General features: G+C 37.8%; 2 protein-coding genes across 2 annotated transcripts in view; both read right to left on the bottom strand.

Annotated features, from left to right (window-relative positions):
• Positions 1-3,533: 3,533 nt before the first annotated feature.
• LOC100943582 (olfactory receptor 143-like) lies at positions 3,534-4,469 on the bottom strand. The gene has a single exon (XM_003796779.1). The coding sequence runs from the start codon at positions 4,467-4,469 to the stop codon at positions 3,534-3,536; it is 936 nt and encodes a 311-aa protein (XP_003796827.1).
• Positions 4,470-10,104: 5,635 nt separating this feature from the next.
• The window catches only part of LOC100943269 (olfactory receptor 8B3), an 8,344-nt gene continuing 4,113 nt past the window's right edge, over positions 10,105-14,335 (bottom strand). Inside the window, exon 2 of the mRNA XM_003796778.3 lies at positions 10,105-11,032. Within this exon, the coding sequence (XP_003796826.3) occupies positions 10,105-11,032 (928 nt within the window). The remainder of the gene's footprint in view (positions 11,033-14,335) is intronic.

The raw sequence follows: 14,335 nt of genomic DNA, 5'->3' as shown, positions 1-14,335 counted from the left end.
AAAAAAAAAAAAAAAACCTTTCCATTAGCAAGTCAGCCTCGGTGCTGTGTCAAATCAAGGTCCTGAAAATATTTCAGTTCCTTCGGGTGATGAAATGAACTTGATTGGTAAGCAGGCATCACTCCATGAGCATTAAAATACAGAGGTTCTGAGATTTCTAACTTGGTTTTTTCTCTAAAAGTTAAACCATATTTCCACTTAAAACAAATTACAAATAGTTAAACTTTTACGTGACAAAAAAGATTTGCCATTTTTTAAATATATGTATATATAGGATTGAATGTGAGTAAAACAAACTTTTTCCAGTTCATTTGTGTGTACAGAGAAACTATGATACAACAAGGGGATAAAAAAGACGTATTCAAAAATATCTACACCTGGGCGGCACCTGTGGCTCAAAGGAGTAGGGTGCTGGCCCCGTATATCAGAGGTGGTGAGTTCAAACCTAGCCCTGGCCAAAAACTTCAAAAAAAAAAAAAAAACCATAAAAAAAAATACTACACCTTTACAAAATTACACATACAAAACTTCTAAACATAAAATAATTGTGAAATAAGCTTATACATCCTAAATTACTTTGCATCTGATTTTCTCAGTATATTTACTTTTAGAAATAATAGAGGGGAGTGGAGGGGAGAGGATGGGTGGAGGGAGGGTGATTAGTGGGATCACGCCTATGATTCATCTTATAAGGGTACATGTGAATCTTTCTAAATGTAGAATATAAATGTCTTAACACAATAACTAAGAAAATGACATGAAGACTATGTTAATCAGTCCGATGAAAATATTTCAAATTGTATATAAAAACAGCACACTGTACCCCATGACTGTATTAATGTACACAGCTATGATTTAATAAAAAAAAAAGAAATAATAGGCTTTAAATAATTTCAGTTGTAAGTCTTATAATGATGATCTTAATTAAAAAGTTAAATTAATTACTCTTGCCAGTCAATACAAGAAATTCTACCTGAAAAATAAGCCTCTTGACTTCACAGATCTCAGTAAATCTATAGACTGATTCATTCTCTACCAAGGATTGATGGCTACTCCTGTGCAGTATTCAGACCACAAAGTACATACAATGCTTGTAATTTACATTTTACCTTTTTGATAAGAAAGGTTTATAGACATGGATATTCTACATCTCTTTCTATAGCTTTATAAATGCATATGAACTTCTAAAATACATACTTTAGAGCAAAATGCAAACTAAACAATTTTAATAAGGCACTATAAAGAATGTAGGGAAGGGTGGCAACTGTGGCTCAAAGGAGAAGGGCGCCAGCCCCCCATATACCAGAGATGGTAGGTTCAAACCCAGCCCTAGCCAAAAAAAAAAAAAAAAAAAAAAAGGAATGTAGGGAAAAGAAGGATAAGGGCAAAAACTAGACATTCAGATTTTGCTTGAAGAATAAAATTTTTAAACAATATTAAAACTATGAGATAAATATTATAGTAAATACAAATACTTGACTGCTGTAAGAGCAGTAAATTTAATTACATTGAAATAAATTACTTAACTGGCAGCATCATCATCTAAGGATATTCTTTTTTTTGAGATAGAGTCTCAAGGTGTCATCCTGGGTGTCACAGCTCATAGCAACCTCCAACTCTTGGGCTTAAGCAATTCTCTTGGCTCAGCCTCCCAAGTAGCTGGGACTACAGGCACCTGCCACAACACCCAGGTATTTTTTGGTTGTAGTTGTCATTGTTGTTTGGCAGGCCCAGGCTGGATTTGAACCCACCAGCTCCGGTGTATGTGGCTGGCGCCCCAGCTGTTTGAGCTATAGGCTCTGAGCCAATATAAGGATATTCTTATATACCAATGTTTTAGAACTTTTCAAAAATAGCATTCTCTTTGCATAAATATAAAACTTACAGCAATAATTACCTATTTCTCCTGCCTATGACATATTCTTTGGAAGGCGTCTTACCCTGATTTTATCCAAAGTGGTAACTGCCAATTGAAAGTATAACTTCTGTGCAACACACAAAATAAAATCTTGAAAACTTCTCCACTGTTTTTATTATAAATAACTCATTTTGGTTTCCAAATGATGGCATAATCCATGTACTATAACAAACATATTAGATATTATGCCCTATTAAGCCTTCCTAGGAATTCCATGTCTTACAAGGAAGGCTTAATTTAAATTCTTCAGCCTCACCATTTCAGAAAATGATCATTATTACAAAAAGATCTGTATGAAGGATTTCTTTGTAGTTCACTCATTCAAACTTTTGCAGAGACATGAACATTTTTCCATTTGGGTCTGAAAACATGGACTATCATCTTTCTACTATAGGTATCCAACTGAGGTCATCATTCCCAAATAATCCCCACTTTCAGGCCCATTCTGAAATAACTCTCCACTTTTCTTTATTCCTTCACAATTCTCCTTTCTTTTCTTCCATTTCTTCATGAAATGGATAATGGGTTCAAATTCAAGGTCTGCAGCATTAGCTTTGTGGACTGAGCAAATCAAATACCATTTCCTTAAATGAAGAACATGACAAGGAGACTTAACATTTTATAGGCTTTGAAAAAAGTTGGCACACAACATAGTTTTCATGTTTAATTTTTTCTTTCATGAAACAAAGGGGAGAAGTCTAATTTAGAAATTGAGAAAATAAATCTCGATCAAACAAGGTTCATGACACATATTATTGTTTATTTTTAAAGGAAGTATTAGGTCTTCCTTTCCAAATGGGATCTTTGTTACACAGCTAGGCAAAGAATTTTGACGTTACATGTGACACTATTCAATCACCAAACATATTACTGTATAATTTTAAATCACTATCATGTACATATACATGTACAAGTCAGTGGAAATGTCAATTCTATTACTACAAAATAAAAGTAGATGAATGAACTGTCATTACGGTGAGTGCAGTGGTGAGCCTCATCCATCCACAAATATTCATAATAAGAGAACCTCAGTCCAATAAGGTATATGGTTCCATTATAGATGTGAGGCTCTAAATTCATAATAAGAACCATTACTAAAATGAGCGTGAAATATTCTGGAAATTTTTACAAATTTACTCATGTCCTCACAATTTTCATTATCCCTTCTCAGTATTAATGAAGTATTAAATAATACTAATACCTTTAAAAGCAGAAAGGACTCTCTGTAATTGTTTCAGAGAAAACAAGAAAGAAAAAAGTTGTCACAGAGCATCCAACTCCCTGGCTTATCTTGCATTCTCATTCACATGAGAAAAAAATGCAGGAATCATAATCCTTACTTACATAGGAAAGGATAGAAGCTCAGTATCTCCTTCTGGTGAGGAGACTAAGGATCAGGTTGGGGTCACCGTGGGACCGAGATGCCTCCCAAGTCCAGGAACAGATCAGTAACATTGCATGGAGAGAAAAAGAGGATATTAAAGTGGAAATCTTTCCAATAAAACTTTAGAACAATGAAGAAAAGGAAAAGAATAAGAGGAACATGACCAGGGGGAGAAGGAAGAGGAGAAAAAGACACAGCAACGGTGACACTAAAGCAGCACCAAATCTATACTCAATTTGTAATTTTCCTCAGGGTTTTCTTCAGAGCAAGTTTGATGTCCTTGTTCCTCAGGCTGTAAATGAGAGGGTTCAACATGGGAATCACATTGGTGTAAAACACTGAGAAAAATTTCCCCTGGCTCAGGGACCCACCAGATGATGGCTTAACGTGAGTGAGCAGCCCAGATCCATAAAAGAGCCCAACAGTTATTAAGTGGGAGCCACAGGTGCTGATGGCTTTGGACCAACCCTTAGCTGAGGGCATGTGAAGGATATTGAAAAGAATCAAAGAATAAGACATGATGATAATGAGGCTAGATACCATAACAACTGTGCCCACAACAACAGAACTCACCAGCTCATTGACATAGGTGCTGCTGCAGGAGAGCTGGAGGAGGGGGAAGATGTCACACATGTAGTGGTTGATGGTGTTGGAATCACAAAAGGTGAGGCTGATCATACACCCTGTGTGCACTGTGGCACCAGCAAACCCCATCACGTATGAGCCAAACATCAGCAGAGAACAGGTCTGAGGGGACATGGTGATCATGTACAGCAGGGGCTTGCAGATGGCCACATAGCGATCATAGGCCATGGCGGTCAGCACGTAGCACTCAGAGTTAACAAAAAAGCAAAAGAAAAATAGCTGAGTCATGCATCCGGTATAGGAGATGATGTTCCTGTCTGAAATAAAGCTCATCAGCATTTTTGGGGTAATGACAAATGAGTAACAGAAATCAATGAAGGACAGATTGAAGATGAAAAAGTACATGGGGGTGTGAAGGTGAGAATTCAGTCCAATTAGATTAATTAAGCTCCAGTTTCCCACCACAGTGACCACGTAGTTCACCAAGAACAGAAAAAACAGGGGCAGTTGGAGCTCAGGTTGATCTGTTAATCCCCTAAGAATGAACTCCGTCACTGAAGAGGCATTTTCCACAGCCATCATTCCATAGATGTGATCTGTAGGAACAGGGGTAGAGGTGACATTAACAATGGATCCCCACTCTGTCTCCAGAAAGGGAGCTGAAGCTGGTGGTTTAAAATCTCAGGGTTGTCTGAAAACACAAAAGACGGCATCTAAAAAGCAAGACTTTTCATTGTGATTTCCAAGTATTTTCCCCTTCCTCCTTCCCGCGACCCAGGCTGTGACTGTCCAGAGAGAATGCTCGTAGACCTCCCAGTTTGTCTGCACATCTTTCCCTGCCTCCTCCTTTGGCCTCATTAAGGATCATAGCTGGAAAGAGCAATAATTAAATTCTGTCCCCTGAGAACCCTTGATTTATATTGTTTTGTGTTTGAAAGAAAATTATCAAGAGTGACTCAAGGCTCACCTTCCTAACCTTGGAAGACTGACTACTGCTGGACGTTCAGGGCACTTCCTCCCACTGTCCTGAGAGGTCAAGGTCTCTGATGAGGACTCCTCCTCTAATAGCCTTAGAGCAGACTTCAGCCTTTGGTGTGCTAGAAGAGGTCCTCTAGGGACTCTGTCCTGATTTCTACCAGAGAATTTGCACATATGATTCTCTTCACTTGCAAGGGGCAAAACAACTACCTTATATAAACCTCCTGAACAGCTAACTCAAAGGAAAATCTATTCATGCACCACAGTTCTGTAAGAATCGATTAGAAGTACAGAACATTATTTCGGCTTTATAATTTCCTCCCAAGTTTGATGAGCCCCTGAGGGGAGAGATATGACTGAGCCTGTGTTTATGTCCTGTGCTACAGACCTAACATCGGATCCTTTGGGACTCACCCAGTTTATAATTTCACCTCAGGAAATTCTAATCCCCAATGCAGAATAGTGGGTGGCTCCCATTTGTCACCCCCTTGTCATCCCCTGGAGTCTATACACCATTCTACAAGAGGGAGGTCCAGGGGCACAATCACTTGCCATTTCTGCTACTTTTCCTGGGACTGCGTTAGTGAAATATTAGATCAGAGCTTTAACACTACTCAAGCCTGTGGACTTTACCTTCATAAAGAGATGCCAGAAAGTGGTTAAGAGACTGGTACTGGGCCCTCAAATCAGACTGAATTTAAATGCACACTTCTTAACTTTCTAACTTGAGAGTGTAGACAAGTGATAGAACTTCCCTGACCTTCCTATGTGTATATTTGTACCTACATAGCCCTATGTATGTCTATGAATTGAGATTCATAATAGAACTATCTCATAAAGTGGTGGGAATCTCATGAGTTAATTCACAGAAGGTGTTATCAATGTGCAGGACACATGAAAAGAGCCTGATCGATGTTAGTATCCTCCCTGTTCCTCATCCACATTCAGGTAAATCAAGTTTTCTCAATCGCAGCACTTTTGAAATTTGTGATGGGAACATTTTTTTGCTGTGATGCTGTTCTGTGTAGTACAGGCTGCATTAGCATCCCTGCTGTGCACGTTAGATGCCAATAGTGTCTCTCCCACACATATATGTATGAGTTCTCACCATCTAAATTTTCTCCACTGTCCTTGTAGCCATTGCTTTGATGGTGCTTTGTCTTCAGCATCGCACTTATAGTAGAAAGTTACAATTCTTTAAAGAAATGCTTCATGATCCTGATGTCACTACTTTAAATGTTCTTTTGAAAGATCTGTCTGCAGCTGATACAACTGCAATGGTTTGGGCACTCATCAAGGGCATAGTTTTCTCAACTTTTCAGTCCAAATTATGGAAGCTGAACCAAGAGAGATGTCCATGGTGTTGGCTGTTTTTTCTGCTGTTACTCATTGGTGTCCTTCCATCAGGACACAAACAAGATGAATTTTTTTTTCTAGTAAATTGATGCGGGTGATCTGCCATTGCGGGCTTTACCTTCAACTTCATTCCATCTCTTCTTATAATGAGTTATCCATTTGTGAATTGCTGGTTTGGGGGACATTATTTCTCCCATAAACTTTTTATAGAATGTCAATTATTTCATCATTCTTCCACCCAAGCTTCACGATAAATTTGATGTTTTTTCTTGCTTCTACTTTAGCAGAATTCGTATTGTTCTGACAGAGGTTCTTTTCAAATTGATGCCTTATCGTTGTTAGTGCCTCAAACTAGATCCTGTTCAGACATGTTATTATAAATTATTATTTTTTGCAAAAAATTCAAATCTATGTCTACTTTTTTCACAATATACACATTCTATGAATGTTTTGAAGACCCTTTATACACTAAGAGGAGCATTAATTAAATCCATTCAGGAAGCTCAAGACTATTAATTTTGGATAAATATTTTTTAAATGATATGAATCCTAAGGTCCTCCTCATACTCTGTTCCCTTTATGGAACCTACACTATTCAGAAACTGAAATCCTGGATTTTTTTTTCACTTATTTTATTTACTCTTCTCTTTTCATTCCTTGCTATATTCTCTCTACCTCAACTTTTTCTTTTGGGACGTTGCTTTTTTTCTTTTTGCTATTATTTCAAATATTCAGGAATATAGTTTGTCCTCTTAGGTTTTCTTGGAGGTTTATTTCCTTCAAATTGCTTCTTTCCATAAAATTATTTATGATTGTCAAACAGCATCTTTTATATTAGAAGTTGTCTTTGTTGGCGGCACCCATAGCTCAGTGGGTAGGGCACCAACCACATATACCAAGGCTGGTGGGTTCGAACCCAGCCAGGTCACCTAAAACAACAATGACAACTGCAACAACAACAAAAAAATAGCTGGGCATTGTGGCAGGCGCCTGTAGTCCCAGTTACTTGGGAGGCTGAGGCAAGAGACTCACTCAAGCACAAGAGTTTGAGGTTGCTGTGAGCTGTGACACCATGGCACTCTACCCTGGGTGACAGCTTGAGACTCTGTCACACACACACAAAAAAAGAAGTCATCTTTGCCCATGCCTTAACATTTGGAAGTGGGGTTATAAAAGCTGACCAGCATCTACATGTGGACACTTAGTATTTATGAAATGTGAGTTTCACTGTATACTGTCCCATTTCAGTGGAGGAGCTCTTAGCAGGTCTTTTATCATACACTAATTTGACTAAATAAAGAAGAATCAATCTTTCCAAAGGATATAATCCTAGCTTTTAACATTCTCTGCGTGAGTGGAGGAAGATGGTGAATGGTGTTAACATCTAGGAGGTGAAACTTTTACTTTATCACCCTCCTGTCAGTGTGGTAAACTCTCCCTCACATGTGCATACAGTCTCCTGATTTAGAGACTCTGATTTACTTTCTTTTTCCTAGAGGATTTAAGGAATGATCCTCTAGTCTTTTATTGGATCTAAATGGAGGCAGCCATCTAGCCATACAGACATAAAAGAGACCTCTAGATCTAATTATGATTTAAACAGACTTTCATCCATTCTATTTGTTCTGTTCCACCTTCATGTCTTCAAAGATATCTGGTACCATAAAATTCTGAGCATATGAGAGATTCAATAGTGTAAAACAGATGTTTTCAGTGTCAGATGTGATGAGAATGCCAAATCAGTTACTGCTCATTTGTCTACATCCTAACTCTCCAAAAGTTTAGAGTTGGTATTCTACCATTTTGTTTTGTTTTGTTTTTCACTGTGAATTAATACCATTTTAATCCCTCTTCTATATTGTTAGTGACTTTCAAGCAGGAATAGAGACAAAGTGTTTCCATGAAGTCCACCACCTTTAGCATCCTCTGGCTTCATTTCTATGTCAACAGCCAGGAACACACTAACCCCACAGCAACCTGGAGACTGGCAGCTAAAGCTCTGAGATCCTGAGCAGATGCAGATGATGTGTGAGGCCTAGAACCTAAAAGCATCTCCTTTCTCTTTGTAATTACTCTGTTATTTAATCAACAGTCAATTGACTGTATAATTGAAGATCTGTTTGAATCCTATGTTTTGTGCCATGGACTTATTTGCTTATCTTTACAACAAAACCAATCTGTCTTGATTATCACAAATTTTTCAAACCACTTAATGTAAGTCCTCTTTGTTATTTAGAGTCCCCTAAGAAGGAAATGCCAGGAAATTGATTAGACTTGCAACACATTTATTGTGGTAAATGCCAGTGGATGATAAAATGAGAAGGAATGAGAATCAGTGATGAAGGCCTTAAATTAGGATAAAAGTCTGTCACCTAAGAAAAGAGAAAGAAATGTGAGGTTTGGGAAGGGAAATTTCAGACCACAGCGTGGTCAGGGTGATAGAAAGTCTCTGAGCAAAGACTGCCTATCAGAAGGGACCCATGTTAGACAGAAATTGACCACATCTAATTAAGCCCCACCCATGTTGCTAAGAGCATTTCAGAGTCATGGAGTAATGGGGAGCATTAAGTGCATTTCACAGACTCTGCCTGAACATCAGGGTGGATCCAAAGAAGGATAAGCTATAGACTTTCAGTCAACTACACTCCCCACTATTGCTTCTCTTGATGAGAGGCCAAGCATTATTTTTCTAAGGCCATCACAGTCTACCTCCAAAAATAGAAATTAAGCCCCCAGTAAGTTCCTCTGAATTATAATTGTTGTCATGTATCATTAACTATTATTTACAGCAATAAATGTATTACTGGTATTATCTAACAAGATACTCCAATTCAACAAGTGTTCCTTGATCTCATAAATACTTGACATTCTAAATATACAAATATAGGTGAATTATATTAACAAGAATTATATTAACAACCACTATGTTAAATATGTTTCACATCTTATGGGTAAGACAAAGCAACACAAAAAACATTTGTAGTAATATAGTTTATTATCATGAATATACATTTTTTAATTATAAACCTACTTGAGTAAGTAAAGCATTAGCTAAAATGTTTCTACTAACTTAATGCACAATATTTTCCTATAACAAATAAAAAATAGCATTTACAGTAGAAACTATGTCCTTTTTTTTGCAAAAATTTTGATGCCCTTTTAGTTATGGATTAAAGTTTTATAATGTAAACTACTACTTCCCCTTATTGGAATCTTGAGACACACAGGTATTATTTCTCTCATCATCCTCCGTTAATGCTGTCTGTGGCAATAAGAAGTGAAGTTATACATATTCTCAACAACATTAAATGGACTAGGCTGATAGAGAATATCAGAAGCACGTGGTACAGATTTTGCAATTCTTAAAAGAATAAGAATATTTAGAATAATAAAAGAGAAAATGGTGAGGAAGATAGAACAAAGTTATATACAGCTCATAATTAAGGTAGTTCATTTAATTCTGTTGCTTATACCAGTAATAATATTGATGAAAATGAGAAGAATGCTTCTATCATATTGGGCACTTTGGTGTGTAGGTGACAGTACTATAATATTTACTTTCTTGCAATGTACAAAATTCATATTTATGCAGATTAAAAATATCCCAGGAGATAGGGTATGAAACAATAACAAAAAATATTATTCCTTTGGTAAACATGCTGTTACTTATTTAGTAAACTTGGGAGAAGTACAAGAGATATAAAAAGAAAAAAATTAGACAAGATTACCTGTAAGGGGAATGAGAAGATGAGCCTCACACAATCTGTAAATCACACAAAACACAATCTGTAGAAGCAACAAGGTTATGAACAAAATCTCCTCCTGAAAAACACCAATAAAAATTTAAGGTCCTTCAATTTCTTTACATTATTACTGCTTCCAATTAGAACGTTTCCCGTCTGAATTTAATCAAGGTTTTCCTCAACGCAGTTTTGACATCCTTATTCCTCAAACTATAGATGAAGGGATTGAGCATGGGCCCTACGTTAGTATAGAAAACAGAAGAAACTTTTCCCTGGTCCATAGATCCAGGAGAATATGTAAGGTACATGAATGCTGCTGACCCAAAAAAGAGGAAAAGAGCAATGATGTGAGAGCTGCAAGTACTGAAGGCTTTTGATCTTCCTTGGGCAGATTTGATATGAAGAATGCTAGTGAGGATAAAAATGTAAGAAATTAGAATAGTAAAACTGGGTGCTGTGATATTAATACCCACAACAACGAGAACTACTACCTCATTGACATAGGTGCTGGTACAAGAAAGTTGGAGCAGGGGGAGTATGTCGCACAAGTAATGGTTGATGACATTAGCATTGCAGAAGTTTAGTCTAAGCATGCACCCTGTGTGGGCAGTGGCTCCAGCAAATCCCAGTAGGTAAGCAGCAAAAGTGAGCACAGAACAGGCATGATGGGACATAGTGACCTTATACAGCAATGGATTACAGATGGCCACATAGCGATCATAGGCCATTGAGGTCAACATATAGCATTCAGAGATGACAAAAAAGAGAAAGAAAAACAGCTGAGTCATGCACCCAGCATAGGAGATGGTATTCTTCTTTGATACAAAGTTCATCAGCATTTTGGGAGTGAAAACAGAAGAATAACAGAGATCAATGAAGGAGAGGTTGAAGAGGAAATAGTACATGGGGGTGTGGAGGTGAGAATTCAGACCAATAAGAGTGATCAAGCCAAGGTTGCCCACCATTGTGAAAATGTAGATCATCAGAAACAGGCAAAAGAGGGGTTGTTGGAGCTCTGGACGATCTGTTAATCCAGCAAGAATGAATTCAGTCACTAAGGAATCATTCCTAGTCAGCATTTGCATCTTCAAAAATCTGGGAGAACAGAAGAAAATTCCATTAATAGAGAACCCAGCTCTCTCCTTACAGACTCTCATTTATGAAGAGGGGGCTCAACATTTAGATAAGTTCTCCTTTGTTTCATGGGGTCTGAATATACGGACACACCCGCCCCTCAAAATGTCAGCCACTCCGTTTTTGTCTGCATGAATGTGATATTTACCTCTGTTCTTACTAGAAGATAGTGAGGTGAAGTAGCTGAAGTACAAGCCTGCCTGCCGATGAGCTTGGGTTGTGGGATGTGTCTCTCGTCTCTCCTCTCATCTTCACTCCCTAGTTCCTCCCACGTTTCCCTTATTCTACTAGAGACCTTATTTCCCTGTGATGACCATCAACTCAGAGAGGATTCCTTTAGGGCAGAGACTGAAGTGACATTCTGCTTCCAAGGCAGGAATCTCTCACCACCTACAGGGATTCAATATCTTACTATAAGAATCTGTGAAGTCAATAATTGTTAACAGGTATTGAAGAGACCCTTGGCAGCCTAAGGTTTATAATGAACCATACCACCCAGTATTTCTACACATTCTTCTCTATTCCATCTGGGCTAGACAGAAGGAAGAAAGGAAGGTGAATGTGTTTCATAGGTCCTTGTAGGATGGTGTGAGAGAAACATAATTAATTTGGATGCTAGTTATCTTAGGTACTAAGTTTGTTAACATTTACCAAACTATATTCTTATGACATTTAATCTCTTCTGTATGTATATCACATCTTAATTTTTTTTTTAAAGAAAGAGACAAATCTCCTCTCCTTCCCCCATGCTACTATGTTCTGGATGTGTCTGCTGGAACTGCCATGCCTATCTTTCTACCAGACTGAAGGATGAAGCCAACACAAAGAATGTATGATAAGAGAAATGCCTGCAGTAGACTTGGAGCTCAGAGTTCCTTATTATCCAGTATAATACCCTTGCTCATTTTTTGCAACATACAGGAGAGAGAGAATGGAAACTTGATTACTTCCCCCTCCTCCCACTCAGTGCTGACCTTTCTTGTGTTTCACCTCCACTGTCCTGGAGGAAGAACTGGCTTTGTAGGTATCACAGCTGATCAGATGTAATCACAGAATCTCCTTATCCCTTGGCTGGTAAGAACATTAAGCATAGATCTTACAATGTGAATGTTCCAGGAGTCATTCCAAGGTGTTGATGAAACGTCTATTTATCAATCTTCCAAAAGGATGAAAAGTAAAAGCACAGCCTGGACACCAAAGGCACCGTGTCATACATCACACAGCATTTGCTTAAGGCTTATAAATTTTGGGGTGTGATGAGAAATCCAGGATTGGATCTCTCCTAGGACCTCCCCTATATAATAAACACTTCAGGGAAGGAATTATGATGCTTGTGTTTACACCCTAATTTAAGATAGTAAATGTGAACTTCCCCTCAGGGATTGTGTAATCCATGGGGCATAGGAGAAAGGAGCCTCTGTTGTCATTTGTAAATATGTAAATATAATTAACGTCATTAAAATTTTTACTAATTATAAATCTAGAGAGTATGTTAGCTTTAGTATTTACGTCTGATCACAGTAATAAAAGAGTGCTATCTGAAATACACAAATAACTTTAAAGGTACAACAGTGAGAAAACCAACAACCCAACTAAAAATGGGCAAAAGATCTGAACAGACACCTATCAGAGATGATATGGAACGTCAAATAGGCCATATGGAAAGAGTCTCAATATCATTATGCTTTATTAGTAATTCCAAATTAAAACAAAGAGATATTACTGCACACCAAAACCCAGAACGCTGACAACACCAAATGCTGGCAAGGATGTGGAGCAATAAAAACTTTCATTCACTCCTAGTGGGAATGCAAAATGGAATAGCTACTCTGGAAGACAGTTCAAAAGTTTTTTTAAAAAACTAAACATCCTCTTACCATAGGTTACAGCAATCACATTCCTAGGTATTTACCCAAATGAGTTGAAAACTTTTGTCCTCACAAAAGCCTATATACAAATGTTTATAGCAACTTTATTCCTAACAGTCAAATCTTGTAATCAAAACATCCCTTAGTAAATGAATGAATAAATTTACATACTGTGGTACATCCAGATCAGGTGTCCTCAAACTAAGGCCCGTGGGCCACATGTGGCCCACGAAGGACATTTATCCGGCGGCCCGCAGGGTGTTTTTGCCACCACTGCCTGTCCTGCTGAGCAGTCAACTAGTCCCAGGGCCACAGTGTAGCCCTCCAACGGTCTGAGGGACAGTGAACTAGCTCCCTTTTTAAAAAGTTTGAGGACCCCTGATCCAGATCATAGAATATTATTCAACACTAAAAGGAAATGAGCTATTACCAGGCCATTTAAAGACATGGAAGAACCTTAAATGCATATCAGTAAGCAATAGAATCAAATCTGAAAATGCTATATATTGTATGATTCCAACTACAGGAAATCCTGGAAAAGGCAAAACTATGGAAGTAAAGGGATCAAGAGTCTCCAGAAGTCACTGGGGAGGGAGAGATGAGTTGGTAGATTGCAGGGGATCTTTAGAGCAATAAAATTACTCCATATGATATAATAGTTGTGGATACATGTCATCACATACTTGTCAAAACCCATAGAATATACCACACACAGAGTGAACCCTAATGGAAACTATAGATTTTAGCAAATAATAGTATATCAACATTATGTCATCAATTATAACAAGGGCACCTCACTAGTGCAAGATAATAATAATAAGGGAAACTGTGTTTGAGGAGGAGGGGAAGGTAGTAAGGAGAAACTATTTTCTGCTCATTGCTCTAAAATGTAAAATTTATTAATTAAAGAGGAGTTAAGGGGTTTTTAAGGATGTGAATTGCTCCTAAATATTAATCATGGAAAAAAAGATTAATCATGGATTATTAAGGGCAAAATATAGCCCTATAAATGATCTCCACTGTACCAGATGAGACAAAATTATTCAAAAATTGCAACAAGCTGGAAATGACCAAAAAGTACCCAATAATTTCTTTTTCATTTCAATTTTGGAAGAAATTCTAAGGCAATTTGCCTTCATTTGGGCAAATCTCCACTATATAGCCCTCACCTTTATGGCTCTTTGAACTCTCCAGAGTATTTTTTAACTTAGGTATAGAATTTAAAATGTAATCTCTCAACTCGGCACCTGTGGCTCAAGCGGCTAAGGCGCCAGCCACATACACCTAAGGTGGTGGGTTCGAATCCAGCCCGGGCCCGCCAAATAACAATAATGGCTGCAACCAAAAAATAGCCAGGCGTTGTGGCAGG

Source organism: Otolemur garnettii, unplaced genomic scaffold (genome assembly GCF_000181295.1).
Source record: "Otolemur garnettii isolate 467f Iridium unplaced genomic scaffold, OtoGar3 scaffold00108, whole genome shotgun sequence".
In the NCBI taxonomy this organism is placed as follows: Eukaryota; Metazoa; Chordata; class Mammalia; order Primates; family Galagidae; genus Otolemur; species Otolemur garnettii.
The sequence above is the reverse complement of the archived record's forward strand: the minus strand, read 5'-3'. Positions and strand labels throughout refer to the sequence as shown.

Bases quoted from the DNA above. Each gene is read 5' to 3' on its own strand.
- LOC100943582 (XM_003796779.1), bottom strand. From the start codon at position 4,469: ATGATGGCTGTGGAAAATGCCTCTTCAGTGACGGAGTTCATTCTTAGG.